Raw genomic sequence first — 12406 nt, forward strand, 5'->3', positions numbered from 1 at the left:
TCTCTCTCTCTCTCTCTCTCCTGTAAATATATACATCTATCTATCTATCTATCGATAGATAGACAGATAGATAGATATAGATATAGATCTCTCTCTATCTATCTATCAATCTATATGTATACATATATAGCTAGATATTTAGATAGATATAGAGAGATATAGATAAATCACTCTCTCTAGATCAGTGGTTCCCAAACTTTTTCTGGTCGTTACCCACTTTTCATACATGATCCTTGTCCATGGCCCCCCTTCCCCAACCATAACCCATGACTACAGTGACTGTCTACACTACAGTCCTACACTCATCATGTCCATATAAAAATCACTCTAGCAAATCCTGTAATTTTATTGATTCCATTTGTTATTTTCTCTTTTGTTAAGTATTAATAAAGAAATGTGTATTTTGTCTTAGCTGAATCTTATATAATTATTGAAATGGTACTAAAGGAATAATAAAATGCACATTTAAAAAATCCATACTTAGAGTAATTAAAAATTGCATTATTGTGAAAAGCTGATTCAGCAATAAAAAAAAATTCACTGGATTGAAAAAGTGTATTAATCCCACGCAATTTGATCTGATCTTTGAATCTTACAAATCTGATAACTTTATAATTCTGAAATGATATGCTATCATAGTGAGTCATAATTATCTGCCACAACCATGGCCTTCAATTGCGACACACCCACCTCCTCCCAGACCATTTGCTTCTGAACATTCATGCCAGGTTCATTTTCCATCATTTGAATCCCCATTCCACTCAGTGTGAAGGGTGTTGTTGCAGATTATCAACAAGGTTCTTGATTCTTGGTTTTGTTTCACTTAAAGCACACCGTAGGTCATGCTTCACTTCAAGTCTGTTGCGATGTTTCCTTTTAATGTGGAGTAGTTGAGAGAATGCAGCCACACATGAATAAGTTGATGAAAATGGTAGGAGGTGGCGAAAAGCCAAGTCACATAAGTTTGGGTATGAAGCTGCCATTGATGACCAAAATACTGTGAGAGATACAGTTTCAAACTTCATCCTGGCTCTTGACTCCTCCTGAAGTGTCAACAGCTCAGTTTGGGCATCATCATTGTCATCAGGTATGCATGTCACTGGAGCAGTGAAGGGAAACCTTACTAGCCGAGAAGTTAGGCTTTGGATATCTGGGAAGTATCTTTTAAATTCCCCTTCCAAGGCCTCAAGATGTTGGGTAATCAAGTTCTGCGTAGCAGCATCAGACTTCTCTACAATTTCTGACACTGTCTCCAACATTGCCAAGTTTCCCACTCCAACTTTGCGTCTCCAATTCTCCATCTTACGAATGAAAGCTTTGATTTTGTCAACAAAATCGATTATCAAGCTTCCTTTCCCTTGGAGTTCCAGATTCAGTGTGTTCAACTGTTTAAATATGTCATCAAGGTAGGCTAGCCGTATTTCGAAGCTATCTGCAGACCATGCTGACAGCAAATCTTGCTTGTTCTGTATTCTGAGAAAGAGGCTGATCTCTTCTCTGAGCTCAGATACACGCTGAACAACATTTCCTTTTGATAGCCAGCGAACTGCTGTACGAAATAGGATGGTTTCATGAGCTGCATCCATATCTTGGCAGAGTTTCTTGAAAAGGCGTGTGTTAAGAGCACTACCTTTTACAAAGTTAACAGTCTTTATAATGGTATTCAGAGTGTCCTGTAATTCTGAGGGCAGCGTTTTTGAAGCAAAAGCTTGCCTGTGGATCATGCAGTGAAGAGGTATAGCATTTGGTGCTTTTTGTAGAACTCTTGTAACAAAACCTGACTGAGAACCCAACATGGCTGGAGCTCCATCTGTGCATATCCCACAGCGATTGTCCCACTCAAGACCTTCAGCTTCAAAGAATTCTGTAAGTTTCTGCGTTACATCTTCACCTTTTGTAGATTGCTCGAGAGGTTCACAAAACAGGAATTCCTCCTTCAGATCCTCATCATAAACATACCTTACAAAAGCCAGGAGTTGTGAGCAGGACTGGACGTCAGTGGACTCATCGAGTTGGATACTGAATAATTTAGCTCTTTTTATTTCCTGTATCAACTGCTCTTTGATGTCATCAGACATTTGGGAGATTCGGCGTTGCACTGTATTATTTGAGAGTGAAATAGCATTCAGCTTTTCAGCACTTTTCTCACCCAAAACAAGCTTTACCATTGTTTTGGCACATGGCAAAATTAATTCCTCCCCAATTGTGTGAGGTTTCTTTTTCTTTGCTATTTCAAGGGATACAAGAAATGATGCCTCAACTACGGCAGCATTTTGCTGATGAAAGGAACCACTGGCATCAAGTCGTTGTCTCTTCATGTCCAATTCTTGTCTATCTAATGATAGATAGATAAAAAGATCTCTCTCTCTCTCTCTCTCTCTCTCTCTCTCTCTCTCTCTTTATATATATATATATATATATATATATATATATATATATTTATAGTATATACGTATAGATAGATAGATAGATTTATATCTATCTAGAGTCTAGATAGATATAAATCTATCTATCTATCTATACATATATACTATATATATATATATATATATATATATATATATATATATATATATATATATATATATATATATATATCTTTTTATCTATCTATCATTAGATAGATAGATAGAAAGATCTAGATCTAGAGACATAGATAGATATAGATCTCTCTCTATCTATCTATCTATCTATCTATATATATATATATATATATATATATATATATATATATATATATATATATATATATAGATCTCTCTCTCTCTCTCTCTCTCTCTCTCTCTCTCTCTCTCTCTCTCTCTCTCTCCCTGTATATATGAATAGGCAGTTCCCAACTTATGAAAATAAGTGACCATTACCAACCCTCTAAGTATCGTCCAATTGCTTAACATCCTGTGTCTAAAAAGTTTTCGGGTCTATTCTTAACAGAAAAATTTTAAAACATCTTTCCTCTCACAGCCTTCTGTCTGGTCGTCAGTATTGGTTCCGTCAGGGACGCTCCACTGGCGATCTTCTCACCTATCTTTCAGATTCCTGGTCATCCTCTTTTCGGGACTTTGGCGAAAGCTTTGCCATTGCATTTGACATCTCGAAGGCTTTCGATCGAGTCTGGCGTAAATCTTTAATTTCCAAACTGCCCACTTACGGTTTCTATCCTTCTGTCTGTACCTTCATCTATAGCTTCCTTTCTGGTCGTTCTATAGCTGCTGTTGTAGACGGCCATCGTTCTTCTCCTAGATCTATCAACAGTGGTGTTCCTCAGGGCTCTGTCCTATCACCAGCTCTCTTCCTTTTATTCATTAATGATCTTCTAAGCTGAACATCTAATCCTATCCACTTGTACACTGATAATTCCACCCTTCACCTTTCCATTCGGTTTCCGCAACGTCCATCTCAGCAGTTACTTCAGCAAACAAGGGATGAGGCTATGGCACACCTAATGTCTGACTTGGCTCGTATCTCTGACTGGGGTAAATAATAATCTTGTTGTCTTTAATGCATCAAAGCCTTAGTTTTTACACCTATCAACCCGTCAAAATCTTCCACAGGAGTAGCCTACCTGCTAATGTTTAATAATATCAAGCTCAGTGCTGCATCATCCTTGAACATGCTTAGTGCTTCATTCACACGGGTCTTACCTTGGAAAGATCATATCATGTCTTGTAAAATCTGCTTCCAAGAGATTAGGTGTGCTAAGCCGACTCTGTGCCTTCTTTACCCCTGCTTAGTTGTTGACTTTATACACGGGTTGTATTCGCCCGTTTAAATTACAACTCTCATGAGTGGGGAGGCTCCCCACATGCAGCTCTTCTTAATAGGGTGGAGTCAAAGGCTATTTGTCTCATCAACTCTTCCTCCTCTTACTGGCTTCCTTCAACCTCTGTCTCCTCGCTGCACTGTTGCATCTTTATCTCTTTTCTATCGCTACTTCAATGGTCAATGCTCCTCTGAACTGTCTGCTTGCATCCCTCCACCTCTACGACGGGTGCGTAACACCCGTCTAGCAGCAAACTCTCATCCCCTTTCTGTCCAATTCTCTAATGCGAGAGTTAACCGTTAATCTCGGTCTTTCATTTATGCAACAAGTCAACTCTGGAACTGTCTCCCCCTGTCTGTATTTCCTACTTCCTATGATCTCCGGTCTTTCAAATGTAGTGTGTCCAGGCATCCCGAAATGAAGAGAGAACCTGTATTTTTAACAGGAAAAATCATCAGAGAAATTACCAATATGCCGGGAATCGAAACCGGGACTCTCAGGTGAGAGCCAGGCAGCATACCAGTACACCACGACCAGGTAAAAGTTAATTCACGTTGTCACAATCTTGTCACCAACGTCCCTCCGCCCCCCACTGTGGGCCTGAAGAGGGTGAGTTAACCCCCTGGCACTCGGGCAAGTAGATGCTTTTAATCTATCCCAAGCACTTACGGCAAGTCAGAATGAAGAGAGAACCTGTATTTTTACACAGGAAAAATCATCAGAGAAATTACCAATATATATATATTTCATCATATATATATATATATATATATATATATATATATATATATATATATATATATATATATAGATATATATCCCATTGGATCCCAGGGGTGCTGGGCGAGGCATGGCACTGGGTGGGTACTAAGCATGCCACCCTCTGCCTATCGGCTCAGAGTCGCGAAGCTCACAGGTACCTACCCGGGGGTTCCCTACTTTATAATGACTTGAAAAATCCCAGTTCTGTCCAATATTCCGGTCACTGGGCTCCAGTGGGTTAAAGAGACTGGTAGGTTTGCCAGTCATTAACCCATTGGATCCCAGGGGTGCTGGGCAAGGCATGGCACTGGGTGGGTACTAAGCGTGCTGCCCTCCACCTATCGGCTCATAGTCGTGAAGCTCACAGGTCCCTACCCGGGGGTTCCCTACTTTATAAAGGCTTGAAAAATCCCGGTTCTGTCCAATATTCCAGACACTGGGCTCCAATGGGTTAAATATAAATACATATATATATATATATATATATATATATATATATATATATATATATATATATAAAGCAATCAATCATATCCTGTGGCACCCTCGGGGATGCATAGGGCCTCGATGAACTCACACCACCACATCCTATCTTGTGCTAACTCCTCAAGATCTCCCCAACACTCATCTCCAGCTTCCCGTCTCATTGTCCTCACCCACGTCTCTTTTGGCCTTCCTCTACCTCTCCTACCAAGTGCCACCCACCCTGGTGTATCACGTACTATTCCCTGTCTCCTATACACATGTCCTAGCCACTTCCATCGTGAGAACCTAACATATTCATCGACCGGCTGCACTCCCGTTATTTCTCTAATTCTACTATTTGGTATCCTTTCCCACCACTTAACTCCTAATAGTCTTCTAAGTGCTTTTTTTTCAAACACCAAGAATTTATTTTCCATAGTCACTGTGCTGTACTAAGACTCGTGTCCATAAATTAAGATACTCCTAACCATTACCTTATAAAGTTTGATTTTTGTATGCACAGAAAAATTGTTATTATTCCAAATATTTTTAAACATTCCCATTGCCTGATTAGCCTTCTTTAACCTTTCCTCGAATTCAAAGTTCAAAGAACCATCCTTGGCTAAATAAGTACCTAAATATTTAAACCTATCAACTTGCTTTACAGCCATACCTCCAATTACACATTCCTGCGCATTTTCCATATTCATATTGATTATTTCAGTTTTTCCACAATTAATAACCAAACCCACCTTGCGACCTTCACTCACCAAACAGTCCAACACTCTCTGCATCTCTTCTGGCCCATCACAAATCAAAACTATATCATCTGCATAATCTAAATCCAAAAATTTCCTGTTCTCTCCCCAAAGTATACCTGCACCGGTTTCTGTTCCAACGCGTTTCATAATGTAATCAATGACCAATATAAATAGTAAAGGCGATAGAACACCACCTTGAATTACTCCGGACTTGACTTCAAACGAATCACTCAGACAACCATCAACCATCACTTTACAAAATGTGTCCTCATGCATGTTCATAATGACCCTCACAAACTCCTCTGGTATTCCATAATGTCTCATGATCTTCCCCATAGTCTCTCTCGAAACACTATCAAAAGCCTTTTCAAAATCAACAAAACGAAGACTTAACGGTACTCTCATTTCATTAACTTGCTGCATCAAACGCCTAACTATAAAGATCTGATCATTGCAACCACGTCCCTTTCTAAAACCAGCCTGTTCATCCCTCAGAATACCCTCAACCACCGGCTCCAACCTATTTAACAACACTTTACTGAAAACTTTCAAAGCTATCGGTGACAAAGAGATTCCCCTCCAATTACCACATTCACTCAGGTCTCTCTTCTTCGGAACTTTAACAATTACACCATTCTTCCAAACTGATGGTAGTAACCCCGCCACCCATATCTTATTGAATAGCTTGGTCAAGATCATTACTAATCTATCCCCCTCCACTTTAAACATTTCCGGAAATAAACCATCCTCCCCTGGTGCCTTATTATTCTTTAACTGTTTTACTGCTTTCTCCACTTCTGCAAGCCTCAACTCTCCTGTTTCTATATTTAAATCTTCTTGAGCAGACGGTATATCCTCTTCTGGTGGTATTGGTCTATTAAGAACTGTCTCAAAATGCTCTTTCCATCTAGTTTTAATATCTCCATCTTTGGTCAATAAATTTCCTTCCCTGTCTCTAACTGGTATTTCCTTGCGTTTACCTGCATTACCACTCAGTTCTCTAATCGATTCATATGCTATTCTTTGACTCTGTCCATCATTTTTGTTTATTAAGATTTCAGTCTCTGCAACCTTTTCATCCACACATCTTCTTTTATCTCTCCTAGCTAACCTTCTTACTTCTGAATTCAAACTCCAGTACGCAGCTCTTGCTAATTCAATCTCTCGTTCATCAACGCATTGCATCTCACTCCTCAATTTAGCCTCACCTCTCTTTTTTATCATATCCCACGTTTCCTCTGATATCCATTTCTTTCTCCTGAATCTATGTCTCTTTCCAATCGTACATTCAGCAGCCTCATGCAAAACTTTGTTCACATCCTCCCACATCTCATCTACTGTACACTTCTCTCACCCTCTTCCAACGTTTCCAACACCAAAAACCTATTTCTGCATTCTAATCTGAATTCCTCCTTTTCTTCTCCTTCCCTTCTAAGCTTAACAATATCGTATCTACCAACACCAGATTTTTCCTTCTTCTGATTTTTAAGTTTAAACCTTATTTTTGCAATGCTGAGTTGATGGTCATTACCAATATCCGCTCCCCGTTTAACATGAACATCTAGCAGAGAACTTCTATGCCTCCTACTGATAGCGATGTGATCAATCTGATTTTTATATTTTCCACACGGCGACACTCAAGTTGTCTTGTGTATATTGCAATGCTGAAAGAGTGTGCCCCCGATGACTAAGTCATTTGCTAGACAGAAGCTTCCAAACCTCACTCTGTTTTCACTCATCCTACTACCAACTCCCATCTTACCCATACATGCCTCAAATCCTTCATTTGAACAGCCCATTACTGCATTAAAGTCTCCAACGCAGATCAAAACATCATGTCTAGGTACCCTTCCTACTCCTTCTTGCAACTTTTCATAAAATGTGTCTTTCTTTTCATCGAGTGCATCAATAGTAGGTGCATAACACACAAACAGACTGATGTTGCCATGATTTGATTTAATATATGTATGTATTAGATTGCCACACGCGTCAATCCCGTACGGGGTGGCCACAAACAAATCGCCTCCACGTCGCCGTCCCCCGCCATTTCACTGCCCTGCTCCCAACTCACACCCTCCTCTCTCATATACCTCTTCACCCCATCCCTCCATCTCATTCTCGGCCTCCCCCTCCCTCTCCCCCCTCACCTCACTCACATACACGCTCCTCGTCAGTCTTTCACCCTCCATCCTTTCCACATGGCCAAACCACCTCAGTGTGTTCCTCCTAACGCATCCTATCACATCCACATCCACAGCACAACGCTCCTTTATATCCTCATTTGTCAGTCTGTCTCTCCATGTGACTCCACAGGCTCCTCTTAAATAACTCATTTCCACTGCTCTCACTCTTGACTTGTACCCTTCCAACAACGTCCAAGCTTCACTTCCATACGTTAGAGTTGGTATCACAATACTGTTATGTAGTAACTTTTTCATTTCCATGCTCACTTCCCTGTTTCTTATCACTGCTTTCAAGGGACCAGCAACCTTTCTTCCTTGTTGTACCCTTTCAAGCACTTCACCCTCCAAACCTCCATCCTTACTCATCACACTACCCAAGTACTTAAACGTACTCACATTTTCAATTTCCACACCACCCAACCTTACTGTACATTCACTGACTTCACCTCTCTCAAACACCATCACTTTACTCTTCCCTACATTCAACTTTAGATTCTGTTTCTTACACGCTCTCCCAAACTCATCCACCAAGCCTTGCAGCTCCCCTTCTTCTTCACTCAACAACACAGTATCATCTGCAAACAACAGTACAGGGAGTTTCCAAACACTACCCTCTCTCATCAGGGCCACTCCAACATCCACTACCCTACCTTGTATCTCTTTTATTACCCCATCCATGTACAGATTGAACAACCATGGAGACATGACACATCCCTGTTTCAACCCAACCTTTAAAGAGAAAAATTCAATTAGTTCACCATCCACACGCACTGCAGCCTTAGCACCATCATCCGTACTCTTCACAGCATTCAATAACTTCCCATCGACTCCATATATTTTTAATACTTTCCACAATCCTTGTCTATCCACCCTGTCATATGCTTTTTCCAAATCCATGAAAGCTGCGTACAACTTCTTTCCCTTCTCTAGAAACTTTTCCACTAAAGATCTAAGAATGAATATCTGATCTGCACAACTTCTTCCCTTCCTAAAGCCTCCCTGTTATTCTCCAACTATACTGTTCGCGTTTGGCTGATTCTCTTGTGCCCCGCCCCCTTCTGATGCCCCGCCCACTTCCAGCTCTACTCGTTGCTGATTGGCTGAGATAATTATTCTTCTTACTGATAGAATAATGAGCCTTACCACGAAACGGTCACGTATTATTTACTTTTACTTTGAATTCATTTCTGTTTGACAAAGGAAGCACTAAAGTTTGCAAACTGAATCAAAATCAGTTTGAAAAGAACCACTCCTCCTCCTCCCACAACTGCAGCTGAATTTTGGTGCCAAGGAAGTTCGGAGCTTGGCAATAATACATCGCAGCTGTGTCGCTGTTGCTATTAAACATATTAGGTCATCTGTAATGTCTGGTAAGTTACCACAGTATCATAACCATATTGCAATTTTCCTTATTTATTTCCTTCATTAATTTCATTAAAATTAGGGGGATCGAATACAAAAGCAGGATAACGAAATGTCACTGACTTCGCCTACTCAATAGTATTATTATTTATACCAACAATGCCGTAGAAGAATTTTGATTCTACACACGTGAAGTCATTAAAATCTTATAGAGGGAAAAGGGTTGTGCTGTGTGTGTGTGTGTGTGTGCGTGTGTGTGTGTGTGTGTGTGTGTGTGTGTGTGTGTGTGTGTGTGTGTTCTTACCTAATTGTTCTTACCTAATTGTATCTTTACAGGAATGAGTCAAGCTCGTATTGTCCCGTGTCTTAGAACATATTTATCGTACATATCCTTAAATTTGTGAATTGTTTTGGCACACACTATTTCATTCGGTAGTGCATTCCATTGATCAATTGCTCTGTTTGGGAAACTGAATTTCCTTACGTCTTTATCACCTCTCTTCTTATGCAGTTTTTTGCAGTGTCCTCTTGCTGATGCTTCTCCATATGTTAAGTAATCATTTACGTCTATTTTCTCCTTTCCTGATATGCATTTATATAGCATTATCATGTCACCTCTTTTCCTTCTCTCCTGTAGTGTTGGTAGATTCAGTTTATTTAGTCTTTCTTCATAGCTTAGGTCCCTTAAGCTTGGTATCCATCTTGTAGCGGCCCTTTGAACTTTTTCAATCTTGTCTATATGCTTTTTGAGATGAGGACTCCAGACTATTGATGCATATTCCAGGGTTGGTCTAATGAATGATGTTATTATCCATCTTAGCATGTCTTCATTTATGTATGTGAATGCTATTCTCATATTTGCAAGCAGTGTATACATGTTCCGTACCTTCTCGCTGATGTGGTCAGCCGGAGATAGTCTGTTATTGATAATCACACCTAGGTCTTTCTCTCTTTCTGATGTGTATAGGGTTTTATTTCCTAACTTATAATCCCAATCAGGTCTTTTTCCACTTTTACCAAACTTGATTACATGACACTTGTCCACATCGAATTCCATTTGCCATGTACTACTCCATTCATGAAGTTTATTTAATTCTTCTTGTAGCTCCCTACAAGAGTCTGTGCTAGTAATTCTCCTTTGTATTTTTGCATCATCTGCAAACATATTCAAATAGCTCTTATTTCCAGTGTTACTGTTTATATCATTTATGTACACTAGAAACATGATTGGTGCCAGCACCGAACCCTGTGGTACTCCACTAGTCACTTCTTTCCATGACGAGTAGTTTCCTCTTAGTACTGTCCTCATTTCTCTTTTTATGAGAAAGTCTTGCATCCAACAAAACAGTTTGCCTCGAATTCCTCCTTGATGGTACAGCTTCCATAAAAGTCTTTGGTGTGGTACTGTGTCAAAAGCTTTCTTGAAATCTAAATAGATACTGTCCACCCATCCTTCCCTTTCCTGTATTGTGTTTGTTACTCTGTCATAGTAGCTCAACAGATTAGTAACACATGATTTTCCTTTTCTGAAACCAAACTGTCTTTCTGTTATCATACTGTGTTCTTCTAGATGATTTACCCAAGCTTTTCTTATAAGTTTTTCTAATACCTTGCTTACAACACTGGTCAGTGGTCGGTAGTTGAGAGGATTTTGTCTATTTCCTTTCTTGAATAAGGGGACTATATTTGCGTTTTTCCAAATATCAGGTAGTTTCCCTTGACTCAAGGATTTCTTGAAAACTAAAAATAATGGTTTACTTAACTCCTTTGCACATTCTCGTAACACCCAACATGAAATTTCATCAGGACCACTTGCTTTTCCTCTGTCTAATCTACTTAACTCCACTTGTATTACTTTTTCTGCTATTTGTATATCTGGTAGTATGTGTGGACATGCGTGTTCCACATATTCCCTCTCAAAAATTTTTTCTTCTGTAAAAACTAATTGGAAATTCTTATTTAGTGCTTCACAAATATCTTTCTCTTGTGTATAAGTGATTCCCTCGTCCGTGATGGATTGTATTATATCTTTTACTTTGGTTTTGCTTCTGATATAGCTGTAAAACAGCTTTGGTTGATCACTACTTTTATTTATTATATCCTCCTCAAACTGTTTTTGGGCTTCCCTCCTTATTCTTGTATAGTCGTTTCTTGCCTGTTTGTAATTATTATACACCCTTTCACTATTGTGTCTTTTGTATCTATTCCACAACAAATCTCTTCTTTCTTTTGATTTTTTACATTCTGTATTGAACCATTTCTGTATTTTCTTATCTGCTTCTTTGTGCTGTGGGATGTACTTCTGAACTCCTATTTCATAAAATTCACAAAATTTTTTATATACAGCATTTAAATCTTGTCCTCTAAGCTCATTTTCCCAATCAACTTCTAAGAAATACTTCTTTAGGTCTTGATAATTTCCCTTTTTATAGTTTAGTCTCTTTTTGTAACTGTCATAGCTGTTTACTATGTCATATGCTATCCTGAAGTTATAATTTAGTACTGCATGATCGCTTTTGCCGAGTGGAGGGTGATATATTAAACTGTCAATGTCATTTTCTTGCCTTGTAAATATTAGATCTAGCACTGAAGGTACATCAAGTCCTCTTTTTCTAGTGGTTTCCCTCACATGTTGCGTTAAGAAAAACTCTTGTGTGTGTGTGTGTGTGTGTGTGTGTGTGTGTGTGTGTGTGTGTGTGTGTGTGTGTGTGCGTGCACGCGCAAGTCCTCTTCCTTTCAAATTCATATCCCGTTCCTCTGTTACTTTTGTTCTATATTTATTATTGTCATTCCTTTTCCATCTTATATATAAGGAAAAGGTCAAAACAGTTCTTTGTAGAATGTATGCCCTTTTATTTGCATAGAGGGAACTTTCGTTACTTGACAAATCTTTCAGGCCGATGACGTTCCTTGGTACATTTTTCCAACATCCTTTACTACAGAACATATTTCCTAGTTAAATGGAAGAGATATCATTGCAGTTAATGGGTTAAGTAAAAGTTTTAGTAATTCAATTAGCTAGAGCGCCTGACATGTTCGCCTGATGCTGACTCGGCAAGACTGGCTCAGAACTCCTACTCGGGCCGACGGTTGAGTGGGTGGGGCCAAGGGGG

General features: G+C 39.4%; 1 protein-coding gene across 1 annotated transcript; it reads right to left on the reverse strand.

Annotated features, from left to right (window-relative positions):
* Nucleotides 1-761: 761 nt before the first annotated feature.
* LOC145409632 (zinc finger BED domain-containing protein 5-like) lies at nucleotides 762-1586 on the reverse strand. Its single transcript, XM_080279984.1, has 2 exons — nucleotides 1015-1586; nucleotides 762-906 (listed from the first exon to the last, which is right to left on the reverse strand). Exons 1-2 carry the CDS (start codon nucleotides 1584-1586, stop codon nucleotides 762-764), a joined length of 717 nt encoding a protein of 238 aa, XP_080136110.1.
* Nucleotides 1587-12406: the final 10820 nt, after the last annotated feature.

This window comes from Coenobita brevimanus, chromosome 82 (assembly GCF_032717465.1).
Source record: "Coenobita brevimanus isolate Jiangsu-jjx chromosome 82, ASM3271746v2, whole genome shotgun sequence".
Lineage (NCBI taxonomy): Eukaryota > Metazoa > Arthropoda > Malacostraca > Decapoda > Coenobitidae > Coenobita > Coenobita brevimanus.